Source organism: Anthonomus grandis, chromosome 1 (assembly GCF_022605725.1).
Source record: "Anthonomus grandis grandis chromosome 1, icAntGran1.3, whole genome shotgun sequence".
Classification (NCBI taxonomy): Eukaryota; Metazoa; Arthropoda; class Insecta; order Coleoptera; family Curculionidae; genus Anthonomus; species Anthonomus grandis.
The window spans coordinates 52024398-52048397 of NC_065546.1; the positions used below are offsets into that span (position 1 = coordinate 52024398).

Consider the following 24000-nt stretch of genomic DNA (forward strand, 5'->3'; position numbering starts at 1 on the left):
ATACAGGTAATACAATTTCAGCGATGGCTTGACGGGGCTACGGGGCGATAAGGCGACGGGGCAATACCAGTGCGCTCTATCTGAAAAGTTGTTACGTAGACTCTTGTGGATTCCTAACCTAGTTTTGCATTTTTACGGCTTGTTTTGTTAAATTTGTTGTTGCTCAATTTTCATTTTGATTTTTGTGGATATTTTAACTTTAAATAGTAGAAGAATAACATAAAACTTTAGTACACTTTTTTTTCAAATTTTGTTTGTTTATTGGTTAAATACACATGACATTTAGTGTTCCAAGGTGCCGACTATAAAAGCCACAAACTGATAGCAACAGAAACTGAGACCGTTAAAATGGAACTGGGTCGTTTTTGTTTGGTTTTTAGTTTCTTAAACGCCACAACAGTGGCAACGTTTCAATGTTTTCATAGAAAATGCTACCATAGTTTGTTTGGTTTGCTTTGAAAAATTAAAAAATATAAACATAAACAGAAATCGATATTATTAAACCTGCAAACTGTCAGAAAAATTCTAGGAAAATCAACCGAATGTTTAAGTAACCGAACGCAACCTGAGATCTACCGAATTTTTTTTTGATTACCGGGTTAATTCAACCAGTGAATTAATGGTGAATTCTGAAGTGCCCATAGTAGAAAAGTAGAGACGAGGACACGGAAATTCGTTTGAATAGTCATACCAGCTTAAGCCATAACCGTTTCCTGGGGAACTCGAGGGATACGAAAGGAAGAAGAGGAAGACTTCATACATAACCTAATTTTCCAATGTTTTGATTTTTTGTTTTGTTGTCAGTAAAATTGTATTATCTTGCACTTTACTCAAATTTCTGTATAAAACCCGTGTGGCATGCCTATATTTTACGTTATATGGCTGAAATTAGGGTGTAGTGAGAAGTGAAGTGCGTCTAAACATAAAAGTTTTTATTCATTTATCACAAATCAAGAAAACATCTACCCAGGACTTTCTAATCCTTCCTGGCACAATGTGGACTCAAGAAGGACATAGTGGACACGTTTTAACTCTCGCCAATAGTATAATTGGCGTAAGTATCCTGGCTATGCCCTATTGTTTTAAACAATGTGGCATTTTACTTGCAATTATAATTCTTTTGGTTACCAATTTAATATCAAGATTATCATGTCATTTCTTGATAAAATCTGCTATTCTCGCCAGAAGAAAGACATTCGAAAATTTGGCCTACCATTTATTTGGAGAACTGGGAAAGTTTTTTATTGAAGTGGGAATGATTGGGTTCCTAGTTGGAACATGTATAGCATTTTTTGTTGTAATGGGAGACCTTGGACCAGAGATTATTGCTGAGATAACTGGACAAGACACAACAAGTACAATGAGATCTACAATATTGCTGGTACTCGCATTGTTTTGTGTTTTACCACTTGGACTTCAAAGGAATGTTGATAGCTTGGTTGGAATTTCCAAGGCTACAATTGGCTTCTATTTTGGTTTGGTGGCAAAAATAATCATTGATGCAATTCCTCATATTTTTTATGGTGATTGGTACAGCAATGTACATTTATGGAGACCCGATGGAGTGCTGCAGTGTCTCCCAATATTTTCAATGGCTCTGTCTTGTCAGACCCAACTGTTTGAAATTTATCAAGTAGTTCATAATCCTAGTTTAGAGAAAATGAACTCTGTTATAAAAAATGCTATTAATATTTGTACTGTAGTGTATTTTGCAGTAGGTTTTTTTGGTTATGTAGCGTTTGCAGATCAAAAATTTACTGGAAATATTTTGTTAAGTTTTGAAACATCTTTAGCTACAAGTTTTATAAAATTAGGATTTATATTATCTGTAGCATTTAGTTTTCCTTTAGCTATATTACCTTGTCGGGCCAGTGCACATTCCTTAATATATAGGCAAGGAATTTGTGATGGTACAAGTAATGATTATATACCAGACACAAGATTTAAAGCCCTAACTTTAATAATTGTGGGGATTTCTTTAGTTATAGGAATACTTATTCCAAATATTGAATTTGTATTAGGGTTAGTTGGATCATCAATAGGAATTATGATTTGCATATTATTTCCAGTTATGAGCTTTATTTATGTCTCAAAAAAAAATACAAATGAGATGCTTTTGGCTAAAGGTATACTGGTTGTTGGTTTGACTATAATGATTCTGGGCACATATGAAAATTTGCATCATTTGGAGAAGCTTAATAATAATCCTGTGGTTTTTACTCCAGCAACTGAGAAACATCAGCTGAACTTGATTAATAATGATATCTCTAAAGATCTAAAAAACAATGTTATAAAAGAACATCTAAACCATACTAAGTTGGTAATTAGTAATAAAGTAACAGATAGTCCAGAAATTAGACATGAACCACCTCAACCAGTTGAGCAGTCTGACTCCGCAGATCAGACTGACACAAAAGATTCAATAAAAAATTTTAAAAAGCCTAAGGAAGTAAAATCAATAGTTTTGGATTTAAGCAATGACCAAAAAATAAAACCTAAAGAAGTAAAAGAAGTTGAAACCTCAAAAACAAACATAACCTCAAGAAATTATTCTATTCCAGATCTCCAACCTAAGTTGGAATTAAAAGATAAAATTCTAAATGAAAGGGTGGATATAGAAGCTATTAAAAAAGATGATGAAGAAATTTTGCTTGAACACAAAGGGGAAGATCAAGCAGCTATTAAAGATCACCAAAGTATTCTAGAACAAATCCAGAAACAAAATGCTGTTCAAGAGGAAATAGTTAAGCAACAAAAGAAGCTAATTGAAGCAATTGAAAAACAACAAAAGGAAAAAGCTGAAGAAGATAAGCTCAAGGCTGAAATTAAAGCAGTGAAAGAAATTGAGAGTATTGCTCTAAGGGCTATAGAAAAAATCAGTGGAGACCCAAAAGAAAATAAAAAGATAGTTGCTGAATTAGAAAAGAATGTTCAAGAAAAAGTGATTGCCAATGAGAATGTACGTGAACAAAAAAATAATGTAAGTACTTCAGTATTGCAAGAAGCAAAAATTGATGAGTTAAAACAAATGAACAGCCTATTAAGTGCAAAAATTAAGGAAAATAATGTTACCCAAAAACCTTCAGAAGGAAAAATACCTTTGGAGTCATTGGATGTTAATGTTTTACCTAATAACTTAACAGCTAATAAAACTAACATGGGTCCTTTGCTTGCTAACCTTGGCCAGGAAGAAATCAATGTACAATTAAAACCTGGTAATAATAGAAGTGCACTTCCTCTTCCTTTAGTTGTATCAATAGCTAAGGAACACATAGCTAATTTTACTAATGTAACAATTAATTCAGGTAAAGCATTAAAATTAAACACCTCAGATGAAGTAAAAAAGAACAATATTAATATTGAAGATGAAATTAAAGTTATGAGAAGAGATATACTTAGTTATGTAAATACTAGAAGAAGAAGAAGGTAAAAGGAATAGTTTTAAAAAATAAATTGTTTTGGCTTAATATTTTTTAAGACTGATTGTTGTGATTGTTGAGTCAAATTTCCCAAAGTATTCTTCATTATTATTTTCATCAGGCATGTATAGGTTCATTGTTAAATATAGTTTGACACAATGAAAATGTAAATAAAAAAATTTAATATAATATGTGGATATTAAAGTATTTATTTATTTAGAATCAGTTTTGACTTTTAATACAATTTTCGTCACCTTACATTTTATATCATGCAACATATATTTAGTAGATATTTTTTCTTAAAAAATATGATTACATGAAGCATAGGCAAAGTCCAGAGTATGTTTTTCTGTGCAGTTTTTACACCTTTGACCTCAGCTGAATTACTCCGAATCTGTGACAAAACAGATTTCATATATCTAGTACATAGGTCATATTTTTATAATTTATTCATACTCTCTGAAAGGTCTGTACAAAATCCTAGGACATATTCCGGAGGCCAAAATAAGTCGATTTAAAGCAACTTACCTTAGTACAAAGTTGCTTCGTTTCTTACTTATAGGGTGTTAAATTTAAAAAAATAAAAATCGATTTTATTTAATTTTTTAACATTTTGCAGATACCACTTTAAAAATTCGTATCTAGGGGTTTTTTGTTATGAGAAACTCGAAAATGGGCATCTGCTTACTGTGGCCGATTTGCTTCATACTGTACTATTTCTAGTGAGGCTTTCACCATTGCGTCAAAATACTTTATTACTCTTTGGTGCGTTCCTTGCTTAAATATGGCTCTGTAATTAAGGTCCCCTTATTGAGATTCTCATATTGAATGCCTTGAGGCTGTACAGAGAAGATTATTAAGATCCCTTGCTTATAGAGATGAAGTCAATATTTTTCGTAATTATTATATCGACTATAATGCTCTCAGTGAAGAGTTATATTGGACAAACTAGACAATACATCAAAAGCAGAATGAGTCAAGACAAGTATGATTTTAATATCACTAATAAAGACAAAGAGGAGCATATGACTTAGACACAACATCATTTTTCATTGCCGCATAATTTCGATTTTTCAAAAGTTAAGATCTTGGATAGGGAAGTCATTTTTTTTAAGCGAAATATCTCCAAAATATTATTTATTCATATTAACGACACAATAAATTGTAGAACAGACACCCAAACCCTTAATGCTCAACATAATCAGCTATTGTACATCTATAAACATAACAATATCCACCAATGTAGGAACGTAATTCTTATGAAACAATAAAACAAAAACTACCATCTTAAAGAAAATCGCTAATAGAATTCTCGCAGTTTTTGGTATCACTGGTGCATTTGATGGATTTCAATAGCAGTCGCTGATGAGTGTCCTTACGAACTGTTTGGTTTGTCCCTTAAATTGTGTTTTTAGCAAAAATTAAAATAAAATAAAATTTAAACGTACATGTACAGCGCAGTACTTCATATTGTTTGCTTATTTAATCACTGAATATAGGCCGATTTTTTAAACAGAAATAGGTATGTATATCTTATATATAGTATGTATAACACTATCTTTTACTGTACATATTCGAGATTAAAATACACGCTTTCTCCTCCTTTTTTTTTGTAAATTATAATCTTTAAAATTTGATGTAAACATAAGAAAATAAGACTGCCTGTTTTACAGTGTTTTTTATTTAATGTTTTAATTAATTTATTTGTTTAATTGTAAAGTGTAACGTGTCATTTCCAGCCCGCAATTCTGAACTAAAATGAGTTTAATTCTAAGTTCTAAACCTGTGACACTTTCTTTCCATTTCACACTAACGATGATCAACTTTTTGTTTATCTATTATTAGTTTTGTAAACTGGCTCTGCCGTATATGAAAATAAATAGGTAAGTGCTTTCTACATGCCTCAAAATGCTTCCAGTTTAACATTGCCCATAACCCAATCTGCACTAGCAAAAAATCTATTATTTATGAGAACACTAAGATCTACAACCATCTATCAACGAATATTATAACCTTTCTATGAAGGGTATTATTAAAGTTAAAAGGCAACTTAATTGTTAGATCTTACTAAAGTTCGAATGATGATATAGTAATAGTTTTTAATATTTTATGTTTTTGGACTTTTTTAATAATAACCGTTTTCATCCACGGTCTTAATATATTAGATATCTTATAATATGAAAGCTTATTTTTACTTTAAAATTACTATTTTTTGCTTCAGTTTTTCAGTTCTTCATTTTAAAGAAAGCTATTAATACGATTTTTACTGACTTTTTATACCTATTTTAGCTAAAGTTACACATACCATTTGAAATTTTCAGAATAACGCACAATGCGCGTACTTTGATTATCTAATTCGAAATTAATAGATCTAACTTTTCCCCACTGTTTTATTTTTGTGGAGGCAAAATTACTCAAATAAAAATGGAAATTTGCTAAAGTTTATGATGCCATGATTTATATATAATACCTCTAAGAGAGGCAAAAATATTATAAAGATCCTATTCTCTTATCTGTTATAGAATTGGTATTAAGAACATGAAATTAATAGCGATGCAATTTCTCTCAATCTTAGTGAGGTACTTAATACAGTAAATTAAAAAATTTGGTTCCTTTATCCAAACACTTAATATTATACACAGTGTTCCATTTGAAAAAACGCACTGTTTGTTATTTTTATGTTTATTGTTTTCAAACATGTCATTAGTTTGAATTAACAATATAGATAAAAATCTGCTTATGACGGGTTTCTGAAGTAGGTTATTAAAATATTGCTTGGCAATAAGCATGTATTTTACCAACGTTTTCATAACAAAAAACACAAAGTTTATTTTTCTTGAAAACGGTTGTAGACAGATATGGCAAGCCATATTGCAAAAATATAAGTACTTTTTCTATATACGTCTAATATACCACATATCAGCAATGACCTCGTATATCCTTTATGAGATTCTTATTAACAAAATTACAAAAGGAATAAAAAAGACACAAACTCTTGTCACATAAAGATTTATTAATTTTCATGGTCAGAATAAAACTTTAAAGATTCTGTGTAAAAGAAAAGAAAATTGACATATAACAACGATCGAGTGCTTCCTTAACAAAAGTCATCGAGTTTTTCACAATAAGCTAAGCTGCACACGGGAGAATGTTGCCACGTTCTATGTCAGTCTGGTCCCTGTATATACACACACACACGAGCGCGCGTTGTCTCTTTTATTTTATTTACCTCGCACAATTTCACTAAAACTGTCAGTATATCACTTCGTAGACTGTCGCCTTTTTGTCACCCGATCCCGTTACAATGTACTTGTCGTCCGTTGAGATATCACAACTGAGAACACTTGAGGATTCTTTGGACTGTAAATTAAAAAAAAATACATAAATTATTTAAAAAAATAGGAAAACTTTCATTTTTTTCAATATGAACATATCATTCCATTTTTATTAATATAGATATGAACATATTCATCAAAAATTGTTCATTTTTCAAAAATCCATAATTAGATGAGCTCTTCATATTTTAAAGAAAGATAAATTAACTTCTTTGACATATTCAGTTAGCATCGTATGCTTTAATTCACACAATATCAAGATAGTATTATTTTTTATTTTGAAAAGAAATATTATGAAAACATAAAAATTTAAATAAGGGATACTAGGTAAGTTGGTTAAAAATAAGTAAGGGTGGTACAAATTTAACATAAATTTAACAAAAATTAAAAATTTAATTCAAATTTGTTGCTATAACTTTTGGTGTATAGTTAAATATTTTTTAATTACAACATTTAATTTACAACACATTAAGTTGTAATTTCAACTGTAAATGTAGTACAGAAAAAAATTTGAAGCAAAAAGCAAAAACGTTCTTTAATGTACTAGGGTGAATTGCAGCCATCGTAGCCTTTGGACAATTATGGTCAATAGGGGGACATGAAAAACGGATAAAATATTTTGATAAACCACAATTTTAGCACTAAAAAAAAAACACAATTTTGGCACTAAACTTCCGGCTATACCTGAAGTTTTTACACTTATTCTATAATATTCCTTATATTTTTATAGATTGTGCGTAAAAACCTAGACAATTTATATATCCAGTAAGTCTAACCGTTTTCGACCTATTTAAATTTTATATCAAAAAACAAGTTTGCACACTGACAAACCACTGACAGTCTCTTAAATATCGGAAGAACAATAAAAGATACGAGGGCTGTTGAATGAGAAAAAAGTTTCCATTTTGTATGCTGTTCTAAATAACAAGGTGATTGAAAAAAAAATATAGCATCAGAGCTTCAAATAAATAATATTTTATAAAAACAAAAACTATTAATTTTAAAAGTATAGTCTTAAATGACAGGTTTAATAAATTTAATTTTTTGTTTTGTAACATGCCAGTTTTAAAATATTAACTTAATTAACGCCACAATAAAATAATTTAGTATTCTAGTAAATGTATTTATTACATTCATGGGATTTATGTAGGTTAGCAACACGGGCGGACCGATAAATGTTTTTTTTGACTGGTTCAAGATAATTGACGTATTTTTTTTTAAAGATTTTAAGATATTCAATTTAGAAAGTTTTGAAAAAAAAATATTGACAAAAGAATTTCAGTCTTAGGCCACTATAAAAGTATATCTACACTAAAATTCATGAATTGTTCATTCACCCTCTTAGCTACATTTTTGGTACTAGAACGAGGAATGGTCTAATTTATGCAAACTAAAATTTTAATAAACATCTTTTAAAAATGAATTGTATAACCTTTTTAATATTGCCAGAACAGATGAGAGAAGATTATAAGCAAAAAAACTTTTACTCATAATTGTTTGTTGTCACTTTGTGAAATTCAAACCACAAGACAGTTTTACCACTACCCAAAACTCTTTATTTTACTCTCGACACGTGTTTCGCTAATATTGTTATGTTAAAACTGGAATTTTAATCAGTTTCAGTCTTCTCCCGAAGATGCTAACACCGTTAGCGAAACACGTGTCGGGAGTAAAATAAAGAGTTTTGGTTGGTGATAAAACTGTCTTGTGATTTGAGTGTCACGCCAAAGGTTCCAACCATAGGACTATTTGTGAAATGGTATGTATATCGCGATGTATTAAAATACTTCATTTTTAAACAAGATATTAAGTAATATTAAAAAAAAATCGAAAAACAAAATTGTTTATTACCAACATTGCGCAGTCAATTACTGTTAATAATTAGCGTGGGATGTTATATACTACTACTTTATATAAAAATTTAAGAAATTAAGAAAAACAATCTATTTTGTAGCCATTAATTATTATGTGTGCAAGAAATAGAAATTAAAGTTCAATACCTGGAAAATGCTTGCACCATAAGGCGTTCTCCAAGCGTTAAGTAGATTATCCTTCCCGGTGGAAACAAACCATTTTCCACACGTTGCGAAACGTAAACTAAGTACACAGCTCTCGTGCAAGTGAAGCTGATATTTGTCAGCTTTTGTCGCATGAAGTACCTGTAAGAAAATATATATTAATAAATAAATGTATTTGTATTTTATTTTAAGTAATTATCACTGTCTTTGTCTTTGAGTTCAGACATTGTAAATATAGGCCTAAAATGCATCGAAATATAGATCTAATTTGCCAATTTCCGTAAGATTTCCCTTCATTAACACATTTTTTAAAAATGGTGGTACGAAACTGGTAGAAAAAATTATAGAATCGTTTTGGCAAGTAAGTATATTCCTAAGTTTCTTCAACTAACTGCTGCGAAAACATAATTCTAGTAGCATAAATAAGTAGGGAAACTTTCATTATTTTATAAAATATATTGTTATATAATTTATTATTAAAATTTTTTTAGTAGAATTCATATAGCACTTTAGACTGAACAATATCTTCTAGGCATCGAATCGACCAATTTTTGAAAAGTTTCTGGAGGAATTTGCGACCATTCCCATTCAATAATATTAAATACTTGCTGCTAATATTAGCACGGTGAGCTAATAATGAAGATGCCTCACATATGTTTAAAGGGATTTAAGTCTGGGGATTGAGATGGTCATTGAAGTACACACATGTTTCCCTTAGCAAACCAATCTTGGACGCATCTTTAGTTCACCGCATTGCAATAGCCATTGATTGATCATTGCATCACAATGCGCATATTTTCTTCTACATACTATCAATCGTTGAATTAATCTATCGAACAAATCCAATCGAAATCACTCTTTTTTACCCTTGTATATTGTACTCCAATAATGATTAGTTATCCTAAATCAAATCCCTCAGACCATCCTCCACTTCCTGCGTTGCAGTAGGTACTTATGGTCTTATTTGATTTGAACCTAGCGCCAACTGGTCTTATATATTTCTTCCACCTCTTAAGTTCTTCGGCGGAACTGTTAATAGTGAAAATCAATTTTCAGGCTTTTTTGATTGCAACTTTCCCATAAAGATCTCCATCAAGTACATAATTCTACTTAAAATTGCGTCGAGATGTCGTTACCAATGTGTCTGGTTTTTCTTGTTTTGATTAAGCCTTCTAGTGATTAGGTTTACTATTGATATGGTTAAAGCGGGAAAAGGGGTAAGTAAAAAGGAAAAAGACAGTCGGAGAAAAACAGACAGTCCGAAATAGGCAAGTGCTAGTCCTGGTGCAAAAATCTACGACTTGTTTTTCCAAATTCCGCCAATATCTTTATCGACGTTTACAGACTTAACAATCATTCGAATACTCATAATAAGACATACGAATATTTCCGCGTACAATTTCCTCGACCTGGAAGTTAGTTATTCTCGGTTGCCCGCTCCACCTTCATAAAACTGTTTATACAATTCGAACACGCGAATAGAGAATTCTCACCAAAGATCTGTTTCAATAACTTATAGCACTCGGGAGTTTTTTTTTTAATTTAACGAGAAACTTCACATTGATCCATTGCTGCTATTTTTATCACACATTGTTGTCGGCACGAGAAAAAAACACATTCATTTCTTCTATAAGAAAAAATACTGTAATAAAATCGTGTTTTCGTACTGGAATAGTAGACCTCCTGCATGCGTTTCTCCACTAACAATCTAGGACGTCTTCTGCGCACGCGGTCTCGTTATTTAATAGAGAGATTATTTATATGAGAGTATTTAATAGATGTTTAATAACACTTATATAATTTTAAAATAATATTTTTGACATTTATTTATTGTGCGAGTTTTGCTATTATTCCTACCATAAGTTAAAATGCAGACACCTTGTATGTAAGTACCGCATTACCTTTGCTTTACAATGTCTTTTTGTGTATTATTGTTATTTGTTTATTTTTTTATGAATAAGTACTATATATCATATAAGTTCTAAGGATGATAAACAGAGATCGAAATTTAGACTAAATATATACACATGTTTGTCTAACGGTTTTAATTTTGTGCCTAAATCCAGCAACCACTATATTCATCATACGCCTAAGGTCAAGAAAACTATTAAATACCTGTTTTCGTTAAGCTCAGTTCTCTCATATTTCGTCACTTTTAGCGTTTATATGGTGGATAATTATCATATCTCTACACATTCCTAGCTATTTATTCTTAAGATCCCGTCCTGATATTTTTTAAATAGCTTTATCGACCTTAAATGGAGAAATAGTCTTACCATATCTTTTCGGCGCTTTATCTTTAATTAACGATGTTTTCTCCTCATTCTAAATAAATATACAATTTTGGTTTAAGATCAGATAAAGAATAACGATGATTTGAAAATTAATATGTAATAGCAGAATAAATATGAAATGCTTTAAAACCCAGATTATACATTGTATGAGAAATTGCGTTCAGTGGCACAATGTGCTTTTATGATTAATAAGAAATCTAGACAGAACAAAATTAAGTAAAGATTTAAGGCAAGTATACTGGACTACGGTTAAATAGAAAGTTTGCAAAAGCGCATTACTCAGCTACTTCAACATTTCTTTGCACAGGCATGTTTGCCAACTTCATGTTAAATTTAAAGTTAAATTCAAAAACGCACATATTTAAATGATTGAAATATTAATTCGCACTCTCATATATAATAATAATAATCATAAATAATAACTAAAAAAAAATTCATACTTATTTCAAACCATAAATTTGTTATTCAAAAAAAAAACAATAAAATTTCTTGCTAAATTATTAGTTTATAGAATATAGAAATCTAATTTAATTATAATAAACAATGCATCTTTTTGCCTCTCAAAAATGGCATTAAATTTAAATGTTGCACAAACACTATTAGTAAAACGCAAGATAAACAGGTTAGGAAGTTTTATGATAGAAAAAAAAGAATTTGTTGTTAAAAGTCCAAAAATAGTACTACTATAAGCGACAAAACATTAACATTAAGATTCGCATTATAATTTGAAACACAAACCGAGGTCAAGGAATTTCATTAAAATATTTCTTCCAACTATATGTTTTGAATAATAGCACCTTTTACAATTTGTAACCTTCATCACTCTTTTACAATTTGACCTCTTACTCAGATAAGATCTAGATCACGACATAATGCGACATTCTAAGACGCTCAGAGAATTAATCTTAGAACATTCAAAGGGCTAGAATGAGCATCATCACGGACCTATCGGCAGTTTGATTGCTTGCAACATCTCTGATGCAATGATGCCAAATTCGTATGTAGAAATGGCAAAAAGACACTTTATAATATCATAAAAATGTGTCACCTATTTTGACAGGCACAAAACAATATTACTATTCCTCTTTAATAAATATGAAGCATTTTTTCAAAAAACAATGATAAGATGCTCTATAAAGAAGTCAATCTTTAAATTTTCTTTTATATAGTACTTATTTGTTGCTTTCCTTCTTCACAACGTACAAATCATTATGTTAACCGCGCCATATAATATGTTGTCTATGAACCTTCTGCTTTCCTCTTGTTTTTACTAAAAAATTGTAGTAAAACACCATCAGGTACCATGGTACTTTTAGAACTTATCCCATAGATGTCACCCACGTTTGAGTTTAGAATATATATTTTTAGCATACTGTTCGGTGCTTGTTAACATGTAAATATATCATGTAAATATTCTATATTTCTTAATAAGTTTTTGTTTAGGTTTATTTCTATAATCCCCTATTCTACGTTTATGATGACCGTACTCCCTTGATATGATGCTATGACAGTATCGGCATTTACGTGTAAAAAGATCGACTTGCATGGCGATTTTTACGATCATACAACTGTTCACAAATGAGACCTTATTCCTTTTTCAAGCAAAAAATAAAGAACAAACACAGAACTTGCCGTTTGACAAGATGACATTTCACAAGATGACATCAGCTTTTGCTTGCGGCGTTGCCATTCCAAAATTTTTAGATGCGGTTTTTGGAGTAAGAACGTTAATGAATTTTTTGTGCATTAAATATGTTACCTTTGTGCTTAAAAAGAAGATATATCTATCTTTATAAACTATATCTTATAAACTTAATAAACCATTACTCAGTAAACCCAATACCCTCGGATGTTATCGATCTATTACTTACTTTGGCAACGTCTCTTCTAGTGTCGCACAGTGTTTTAAGTCCAATGAATTTGTCACTAAACCTAATATTTGTTTTAAAACCAAAAACAACTTGGCAAAACATTTAGTAAACACTAAAGATAAAATACCGATAACACACCGATCTGGAGTTTACAGGTTAACTTCTTCCCACCATCATGTGACATCTGTTATGTCGGCCAAAGCGGAAGGAAAATTGAAGTCAGAGTCAACGAACATTTAAGACTTATCACGCGAAATAAAAATATTTTATTAACAATACTAATTCTCCTTTTGCGAACCACATATTAGAGTATGGGCATAATTTTGATCCGGGACCTAACACTGAGGTTCTGCATGTTTGTGAGAAAGGGTTACAATTGGACTTGTTGGAAGCATTTAAAATAAATAGGGCCATAAACTCCCTAGACTGCACATGCATTAATGAGCAAACTAAGTTTGAAAGTTTACGCTTTTTTGATTCAATTAGCCCTAGAAAATAACTTTTACCTTTATTGTTTTTAACTCTTTCATCTTTAACATTTGTATTAGTCAAAATTTAAAATCTTTTCTTTAACGCAACGCTAATATACAATAGTTCCTTATAGTACCTTCTTTTAATATGTAGAAATCTGTATCGTCCTAAGTATAAAATTTATATTTTTATCGTAGATGTCCTTATTGTACTATGTTTTTAATTTTAATTCTTTTATTTATTGTTGTTTTTTATTCCCGATAGCGGGTAATTTTTGTTTTATTTGGTGAACGTATATGTTTTTTGTAATGTTCTGGTAAGTTCTAAGTGAATATGCTCTTTTTTAAAACTGTCTTGAATTACCTGTATTTTATTTTTGTATCTGATGATGGCTGTTTACACAGCCGAAATGCATAATACATTTACCTAAGTGACCTATATGCATTTTTCTTGGAGATAAAAGACTTCCCCTATTTGTAATCTTTATATCCATTCTATTCTCCTACAAAATATGGACTTCTATTCAACTATTATATCTATCTTTATTATTTTTAATCCAAAATCTAACGCCAATAAGTTAAATTAACATTATTATATGTGTTAATATATAGCTGAAAATTTCTTCTTTTGAAAATGTGTGTAAACTTGACAATAGAGAATTGATGAATGTATTTGTAAATAAAACACCCCCTTTGTCCCTGAGCACAAGTTGAACTCAAACTAAGTTGTTGTTTACTAATTCTAATCTTTCGAAGATCTACTAATTCTGATCTTTCTTAATCTTAAGAAGTAATATATGTTCAGCACGATAATATGTGTATCAGTAGCGCACTTTACCAATACTTAAAGGTGACTTTTAACTATTACTAATGCGATTTTTTTCACTAATTATAAATTTATACTTAAATAATGCGAACGCTATTAAAAGTTTCTACTTCTTTATACATATGTATGACATAATTTGTATATAATACAGAAACGAACTTACCTCAACATGCGAGTTCTCCATACCGACCGCCAACCATTCGCCTGTCGGACAATATCCTAATGAAAAGATTTGGGAACTGAAATCGTGCTGCTGGAGCTGCTTTCCTTCCCTTAAGTCCCAGCTCCGAACTGTGTTATCTAAGCCACCCGTCCACAGTTTAGTACCGTCTGAGCTGATATCTATACAGGAGGCACCATCCGTGTGGCCCTTAAAATGAAAATGTGAAATAAGGTAATTAACACTTATGTCAAAGTAAAAAGAAACAAAACACAATTACAATACAATTGAAACAGATAAGGATGTGATCTTATTCCTTACTCATGTACGATTTTGGTATCAAAACAAATTTAAAGCATTTGAAGTAGCAGTACTATTATGTACTTATGATGTTAGTCCATTAAAGAAGACCTATCAATGTTTGATTGACAATGTTATTGAAATCCTACTTCATTTGAATATATTACTTTTATAATATTATTAAGGATACTAATTTGACTGAATTAAATAGAATAACGAAGGTAAAAGATCTTGGGATAATTTTTCGTACTTTTAATGAGGTCTTCAAAATATTGTATTGCGTAGGGTGGCTTTTCATAATACAATATTTTATGTCTCATATAGAAAGCAGTAAGAAGGTACAAATATTTCAGAAAATTTTTTAGTATCCAAGATTTTTTAAGTTTTATATTTAAGGATTAGGTTCAAGAAGTATTGAATATATTACGATTATGAATAAGCGGATCATTATCATAAACAAGTCTAAATTTAGTCGTGCAACTTTTGTATAATTCGTGTTTAATGACATTCAAATATTCATTTGGAAAATCAGATAGTACCAGAAATAAGAACACATGCTAATGCTAATTTCCATCGAATATGGTTTCAACAAAATGGTTCCCCTTCTCATTTTGGGCATACGACTTTTCCAAATAGTTGCATCAGCAGAAAAGGTGAAATTGAATGACCAGGAAAAAGCCTCGATCTTACACCTCTAGACTACTTTCTCTGGGGGCGTTTAAAAAATATCAGTCTATGCGACAAAGCCGGGAAATATTAACGTATTACAAAAGAGAATTACAGCAGAATGTGAATTAATAATTCCCGATATGTTGTACAACATAGCAAATGCTTTTACTACAATTTGGCTTATTATCATACCGTTCAAGGAGACCATTTCTAATATTCAATTAAATAGGTTTATTGTTTAAATATCTTTTTTGTATCATTTCTTTTCTTGTGGGATAGTAAAATAGTTTTTAATAAAATAATGAAAATAGTTTAAATATTAAAATTAATATTCATTTTATTATTTTTTTAAAATAGTTTTTAATTGCATATTTTATTTATAATAAGTTTTTAGACCATTGCATCGTTTAATCTGTTGAAATTAGATAGATAAATAATGCCTTTATTGAACAAGTGTTAATTTTAACAGATATTATAATAATTATAGAATAAGAAAAGAAATACATTCTTTTTCTTAGGCAGATTCGTGAAACCTGCTCGGCCAAGGCTAGCCGTAGGCTACTCTTATTCAACCTGACCTAAATTACCACTAAGTTACGATTATCATAACAAATGACAATAATAAATTCAAAAAGAAAAATCATTGGCTTACTAAAGTATCAGCAACTAACCTTCTTTCTCTTAACTATTTAAATTTATTTTATAGAGATCATAGCTTTATTTCCTATTGTAATAAATACCGTAGTATTTACAGAAAACTTATTAAGACTGCTAAAAATATTTACTATAACAGTAGACTTTCTAAAACTAAAAACAAGCAAAGAGAAAGTTGGGCAATTATTGCTAATTTTGACATAGACCCAAATGACCTAAATAATTTTTATCATAAGATAGCAAATAATCAAACCAAAACTTTAACTTCTAATTCTGACCCATCATCTTATCTCAAAAACGTCTGCAATAAACACTCTTTTTGTTTTTTTGAAACAAACATGTACGAGCTTAAAGAAGTTATTTCGGAAATAAAAAATAAAAAGTCAGGTGGAGATGATGAAATCTCAGCTTCATCTCAGCTGAGGTACTCTTGAAGATGCCTGACAAAGCCTTGGAAACCCTTTCAGTGTGTGTGTTAATGAGTCTTGGTTACAAGGTGTTTTTCCTTCTTGCCTGAAATCTACAACCATGATCCCTTTATACAAGAGTCGTGATTCGGGCGAGCCATCCAACTTTCGTCTGATTTCTTTACTACCTACTTTGTCCAAAGTCATCGAAAAGCTGGTTAAAAGAAGGATCTTTAATTTTCTTCAATCATTTAATTTAATAACTTCTAAACAGCATTGTTTTTAGGAGGCCAGGAGTACTCATGATGCTGTCTACAATTTTCTTGACGATGTATATTTTGGATTGAATCAGGGAGGGTTAATGGCGGCGGTGTTCGGTGATCTATCCAAGGCTTTCGATTGTCTGGATCACCGAATACTGCTGTCAAAGCTCGAGAGATATGGCTTTCGAGGCCTGGCTCTTTTCTGGTTTCAATCTTATCTTGATTGCTGTTATCAACATGTTGTGGGCTCGGGAGCAAAGTCATCATCATTGGAAGTTAACTGTGGTGTCCCACAGGGCTCTGTTTTGGGTCCTGTTTTGTTCCTGCTATATATTAATGATCTTGTTCAGTTGAATATCTCTGGTTACTTCACCCTTTTTGCCGACGATACTTCAATACTATGGCAGGACATGGAGATTGGGCGGCTGAAGCGAACAATAGTTGATGATCTAATTATCGTTAAAGAATGGTTCGACTGCAATCGCTTGTGTTTAAATCTGAGCAAGACTCACTTCATGGGACTAAAATGTGATTTCACGGATTTACTTTTAAATGGAGATCTTCTTCCTCAGGTGCCTAGGTTTTGGGAATCCTTATTGACTGTGATCTCTGCGTTTTGAGGAGCATATCCTGGTTTTAGGTAGGAGACTCTCTTCGGGATGCTTTCCAGTGAGGAAAGTTAGGGAGGAATTGGGTCACCAACTGGCTAAAACTGTATATTTTTTTGAGTCACATATTTGAGTCACATCTCCTGTATGTTATACCGTTCTGGGGCGTAGCTAATCAAGGTCTTTTAAATATCCTCTTCACTACTCAAAAGAGTGCAGTTAGATTCATTGTAAATGTTCCTCAAAACGTGTCCTTACAGAACGCACTTTGTGGAACAGAAGATTTTAACGCTGACTTCTCTCTTCATTTTGGAAATATCTTCCCTTATTTTTAAAAATCGTAGCAGGCTGCAAGGTCCAAGACCACTGCATGTGACTCGTCAGAAATTTAATTTACCCTAACCGATTCCTAACAGTACTTGGATGGTGAAGAGGTCATTGTTATATGAGGGTCAAAAAGTTTTTAATCATTTACCTATTGGTTTAAAAGCAACTAATTCATTAAGGTCTTTTAGAGGATTGCTGAATAAGTCACTTTTAGGCAAACGTTATTATACCTTGGAAGAGTTCTACCGGGACGTCCTTGAGGATATTGCATAGTTTTATGGGTTCCTTTCTTCTTGTGAATGAGGCTAAAGTATTATTTATATATGTTTTTTAAGCAGTTTTATAGTTTATGATATACCGACTAGTTTTAATACCTTTTATTTTTTATACTTTAAGTTTGACCAGATTTTGATATTTTATTCTGTTTTACTATTTCATAATTGGTTTTATAACTTAAATCATATGTTTTACCACTGCTTTGTATCTTTTATAATTTATATTTTACTACTTTATGGAAGTATAATTATTTTCATGCATTTTGCTAAGCTGTATTTTGAGTATCAGTACATACATATATCATGCTTTGTTAACAAAAATTTATATTTTTTTTAAACAATAAAGCACTTGACTTGACTAAAAAAAAATTACTCTTCGCTAAAAATACAATAACAATCATTAGTTTAAGCAAAGAAGAGTAAATAGAAAAACAAACAAAAAAAATCATTATTTTTACAAGCCATTCGCAGAACCCAAACAGCTGCACCCAGCAGTATACACTTTGTTCTTACTATTGCCCAATTTAGAGTAATGTTTCACACGCCTTATATTTAAATTTCTGGATATGGTATTTTTTTATTTCGTCTGATAAGAAGTTGTAAAGTTTAATCGAGTTGTATGTAAAATATCTTTGAAACATGGTAGTGTGATATTGTGGAAGAGTAAATTAATTTTTTTGTCTTATATTAACGTGATGTACATTATTCCTAGGACAGGACAGGAATTGGGGGCCGATAGGACCCCGTGCACAAAAGTTGCCAAGTGAAGAGTTCTATTTGTTTAAAGAGTTCATTTGCACTCGGATATTTTGTAGGATATATGATCGCATTTTTTTTGTACCCTTTGTATTTTATTTTTATCATTCCTATAGAGGCAAGGTCCACATATAAAATCGCAGTATTCAAAGTGAGAAAGTACTAGGCTTCCGCATAATTGTTTTTTTAAATTAAAGTTTAGAAAATGACGATTGCTATATAATAGTTTTAAGGAGCCAAATGCGTTCCTAGTGCAGTTTTTAATGTATTCGCTAAAACGCAGAAGCCCAAGATTTTTTGCGCTCGTTACAAATGATAAAGGAGAGTTTTGTAAAGTGAGAGAAAGATTATTTTTCACATATTCCTTTCTTTTTTTAGGACCAATACAAAGTACTTTGGTTTTATCAGAGTTTAATTTTAAATTGTGTTGTAAAGATAGGGAGCTGACAGTTTCCAAATCCCTGTTAATATTACTTTGGGCTGGTTGTATTTATGATGGATGAAATGAGTGGCAGAGTTGTTTGTCGTCAGCATATGGTTTAATTTTGTCAATAGTGTAAATGATAAAGAGGAGAGAGGACAGAATGTTTACAGTTGATGATTCCTTGTTATTATATGATATTTTTTGTTTCTTAGTTAATATTTTACGAGTTCAACGAGTAGCTTAGAAAATATTTTACGAGTTCAACAGAATCTTCATCAAAACCGTAATACTTCAACTTTGCGAGGAGAAGTCGGTGATCGAGCGTATCAAATGCTTTGAAGAAGTCCAATACTGCCGTTAGTCCTAATATAGAACTGAAAGACATCTATAATTTTTATTTCGGACACTTTTTGATAAAAAGGGTACGCGTGCACGAATTATTAAGGAATTCTTTTTTTAACACGGTATGTTTAAAACTGATGGTTTAAGCATACACACCAATATTAAATTAAATTACATGAATAAGTAATCTATGATATAAAGAATAGTTACCTGGAACTGCCGCACCAATGTTTGGTTGTGTAGGTCCCAAACGGCAATGTTTCCATCTGAACAACAACTAAAACATACTTTCGAGTCAGGGCTAATGGCTAAAGCATAACATGCCGGCGCCGATGACGTCAATTCTGCTTTTATCCGAGGCGTCGGGCTGGCTAAGTCCCATATGGAAAGGTTGGAGGCCTCACCACCGACAATAAGCGTCCGCCCATCGGGTAAGAGTTTCACTGAACGGATATAGTTATCTCGTTGCTGAAATTAATTCAAATAATTCATGTATCTTGGTAATCCAAATAGAGTGTTGAACAAATCTCTTAAGAAAAATATTAATTAAAATAAACTTTTTGAAGATGATAATTGAATGGGGACAGAAAAAAATAGATCCTTTATTAATATAGTCTGTCACTACCGGAATGTTCACAAATTTATTGCCATAATTTTTGTCTAATACGATATTAGATAATTAACAAAATTAATTAAAAATAATTTAATACATTAAAATTAGAAAAGCAACAAGTTAAATAACAGATAACTTACACGCTCATTAAGATTGTATGCACTATTTTAGCGTTGGTCGTTAGTAACTTGATGGATTGATAACTGGATTATGAGATGTACAATAAACTAGTAGTTTGTGAGTATCTTACATTAATGATCTAATGATGAACCAAAGATCAGGTGTTTGTATCCTGGCTATTGCTTTGTCTTTTTGTCTCTTTAACATATTCTTGGTTTATTTGAATAAAAATTCAAAATAATATAAACGAGTGCTTTACTATGACTTAGACGTTTGGTCTCTCAATGCTAATGTTTACTTTAATACTATTAAATGCGTCTCAAAAAAATGAATGAATCTTCGAGACACCTCTATTTTATGAACAATAATATGTATAACACTGCAGAAACTCAGAAAAATATAGTGTCTTGTTTATTAACCTTTATATTAAATAGCAAAAAAAAATAAAATTAAGAAAATATATTTTTTGCTATTTAATATACAGATTAATAAACAAAGAAGAATTAAGATCTTAAAGAGTTAGATTTCCTGTCTCACTGCCATCTGAGGAGAACATAACACCAATATCTAATATGATAAAAGAGTGTAATAGTCCAGGTATCTACTGTTGACTTTTTTGACTACAGTAAAATCCATCTAATAATTTAAGGTCTTGAATATTTATAATAATAATAATAATAAAATAATAAATCAGTTTATTAACAATAATGAAAAAAAAATATTACAAAATGGTTAATTTTAATTTACCAGTAAATAAACAATAGGTAATCACAGAAGTAGTAATACACTACTTGTACGTTATAACTTATTACACCTATACATAATAATAACAATAATAAAATGTAGATAAAAACAAAGATTAATAATAACAATTTGTTCTTAGACTTAGGTCGTAGCTACAGGTAATTTAGATTTTGACGAGTTCAGTATTAAATGTCTTTTTTTTTAGGATTTGGGTCATATCTGTATATGTCTTGTTCAGTGGTTTTTTTTGTAATAATTAAATTTCCGAGATCTGCAATTTCTTAGTTTAGTTATCCTATGTATTACTTATTAAATTATTGAATCTTTCTCTGCCCATCTGATGTATCCAATCTCTAACATACATTTTAAAATTTTTATTATTTAATTTATCTCTATTTTGGGGAACAAAGTTAAAGATTTGTGAAATGTAATGCTTACTGTATCGCTGACCAATAGTTTTTCTAATTCAAGGTACTAATGCATTCTGATTCTGAGCTCGAGTTGTATAGAAATGAACTACATTTTTAACAGAGATGTGTCCTTTACGTAGGTTCATTAGCAATTTCTGCACATATAATTGCCGCAAATCAAATATACCAGTATTAGCAAAAAGCTGTATGGAAACAGTTTATTTTTATCATATATAATTTTTATTATTCATTTTTGGACAACTTCAAGAGAACGACCGTTTCTTATTCCACCCCATCCGCTAAGTCCATAGGTTAAGTGTGATTGTACTAAAGCAAAATATAATGTTTTCAAGTGTTCTAAATCCAAAAATTCTTTAAATCGTTTAAATTTAGATAATAGACTTCTTATTTTATTTGTCACTATCGCATTTTGTCATCCCAAGTGTCTGTCTATTATTGTTACGCCCAAATATTTCATTCCTTCTGCTTCTGGTACTAAAATGTCTGTCTATCTTAAGTGGTCTCATTTTTGGCAAATTGCTTGCATAAGATGTAAATGTTAAGTATTTTGTCTTAGATATATTTAAATACAGTTTGTTTATTTGAAGCCAATTCACAATGTTTGTAAAATCTTTCTCAGCTTTAACTTATACAGATTGCCATGAATCGCCAGAATAAAAAATGGCAGTATCATCTTTCTTCGTATTTGTCCCAAAGTACTCATTTTAAGTAACATATAGAATAAACAATAAAGGTCCAAGTACAGTGCCTTGAGGTACTCCGCAAGGTTATTTTTTTGAAGGTACTTTTTACATCATTTATTTTGACAAGTTGCTTTCTATTGCTTAAATGCTTAAGTAGCTTTTAATTAGTTTACAAGTCATACCCCTAATTCCATAAGAATAAAGTCTCCTCAACAAAACATCGTGGTCAACAGTATCGAATGCCTTTGAGAGATCAGCAAATATGCAAAGTGATGGCTTTGATATATCCAAGTTGTCATATAGGTAATTCGTTAATTGGAGAATAGCATTTTCCGTTGATACTTTTTCTCGAAATCCGAACTGTTTCTTTGAAAGAATAGAATATTTTGCTAAGAAAGATACTAGCCATCTCTTTAAGATTTTTTTGATATATTTTTGCGATATTCGAAAGTAACGAGATGGGTCTGTAGTTATAAAAATCTTCTTTCGAGCCATTTTTATGCAGTGGTATAATAACGCCAATTTTTAGAGATTGGGGAAATATACCAGACTCAAAAGAATTGTTTATTATGTAGGCTAGGGGATATACGGTCTCATTTTGAATTTCTTTTAGAATTTCGGCCTTAATTTCATAAATACCAGGCGCCTTTCCCTTTTTGAGACTAGTGATGGTTTGTATGAATTCTGTAGCGGTCGTTTGCCTCAGAAAAATTGTATGTTCACAAATTTGTTCGTTGCTTGGTAAACCTGTTTTTGGCACTGCCTTTATTTCATGTGCCAAGATTTTTCCAATTTCACTAAATTCTTATTAAAATGATTTGCTATAATTTTTTTATTTTCTAAGATCTCACCATTTGTTGTCTTTATTTTTTGAATACTTTTTCGATTCGATTCTTTATTATAACAAATATCATTAACACAATCCCATAGAGCTTTTCTTTGATTTGTATTTTCTGTGTATAATTTAACCCATCTTGATAATTAATTTTATTGTTAATTTTCAACCAGGATCTGATATTCTTTTTCATTTTATGATTTTTTAAATGTTTTAGAAATTATATTAAATACTTTAGGAGTCATGGCCATTAGATTTTATTGTACTCCAGTATGATTAATCTTAATTGATTGAAATATTAGACCCTAATCCTGTTAAGTTAAAGTTATCATTTATAGCTTGTATAGTTTGAATTTTGTTAGTGGCAAAGTATCGCATAATAATTTTTATAGAGAGCTGTATGAAGTCAGTTAACGACTGTTATAATAAAATATACTAATTTTTTGAGGTAATTGATTTTATCAATGCTTCATAATTTTTTACTTACATTTTATAGTGAGAAGGGCAATATATTTAAAATTAGATATTGTGCCGATAATATATGTTATGTTTTCTGCCTATAGTTCTATTTTCTTTCAACTGAACTAAAATATTTGTTAAGCTTGATCTTTTTTTCATTAAAAAGGCATTTCAGTTTAGTGCTCTTTTCTAAACAGTATTTGTTTCCTTTCCATAGTTTCCTAGGATTACTTTAATAGTTATTGAAAAGAGATCAATAATTATTTTGACGTGCATTATTGAATGCATTTATTAAACATTTTCCGCATGCCACATATGGACAGTGGAAAATTTCGGAATTAACTCCATTTTTGATGACCTCCTTCTTTTCATGTTTACAGAAGACCAGACCCGCAATAATTCAACATTTGTTTATTTCAAGTGTATAACTTATGAATTTGGAAACATTTGCATTTGTACAGTCAACATTTCCAATTTGCTTATGAAGTTGTCTCCGATTGTTCACATTTAAAATTAAATTCAGACGTACATCCCCCACAGAAAAATCATAAGGTCACATTCAACATGATAATTGTTTTTACTTAGTCTCAATTCTTAGAAATATCAGTTTATTAATACTAAAAACACTAGAGTCAATAAAAACGTATAGGTTTTGAGATAATGGTCTTTTCCTTGTACTTTTTTGTAGAACTTTGAT

The 24000-nt window shown here is 30.6% G+C and overlaps 2 protein-coding genes across 12 annotated transcripts in view; one reads left to right on the plus strand and one right to left on the minus strand.

Moving 5' to 3' along the window:
- The first annotated feature begins 753 nt into the window (after positions 1 to 753).
- Positions 754 to 3644, plus strand: LOC126741928 (putative sodium-coupled neutral amino acid transporter 10). Its single transcript, XM_050448408.1, has one exon. The coding sequence runs from the start codon at positions 995 to 997 to the stop codon at positions 3428 to 3430; it is 2436 nt and encodes an 811-aa protein (XP_050304365.1). The 5' UTR covers positions 754 to 994; the 3' UTR covers positions 3431 to 3644.
- Positions 3645 to 6412: 2768 nt separating this feature from the next.
- The window catches only part of LOC126748022 (protein groucho), a 157195-nt gene continuing 139607 nt past the window's right edge, over positions 6413 to 24000 (minus strand). For all 11 annotated transcript variants that reach the window (XM_050457796.1, XM_050457324.1, XM_050457657.1 and 8 more), the window contains 4 exons: positions 19629 to 19886; positions 14397 to 14603; positions 8755 to 8913; positions 6413 to 6779 (listed from right to left, as the gene is read on the minus strand). In XM_050457796.1, coding sequence (XP_050313753.1) covers positions 6672 to 6779; positions 8755 to 8913; positions 14397 to 14603; positions 19629 to 19886 — 732 coding nt within the window. In that variant the 3' untranslated portion in view covers positions 6413 to 6671. The remainder of the gene's footprint in view (positions 6780 to 8754; positions 8914 to 14396; positions 14604 to 19628; positions 19887 to 24000) is intronic.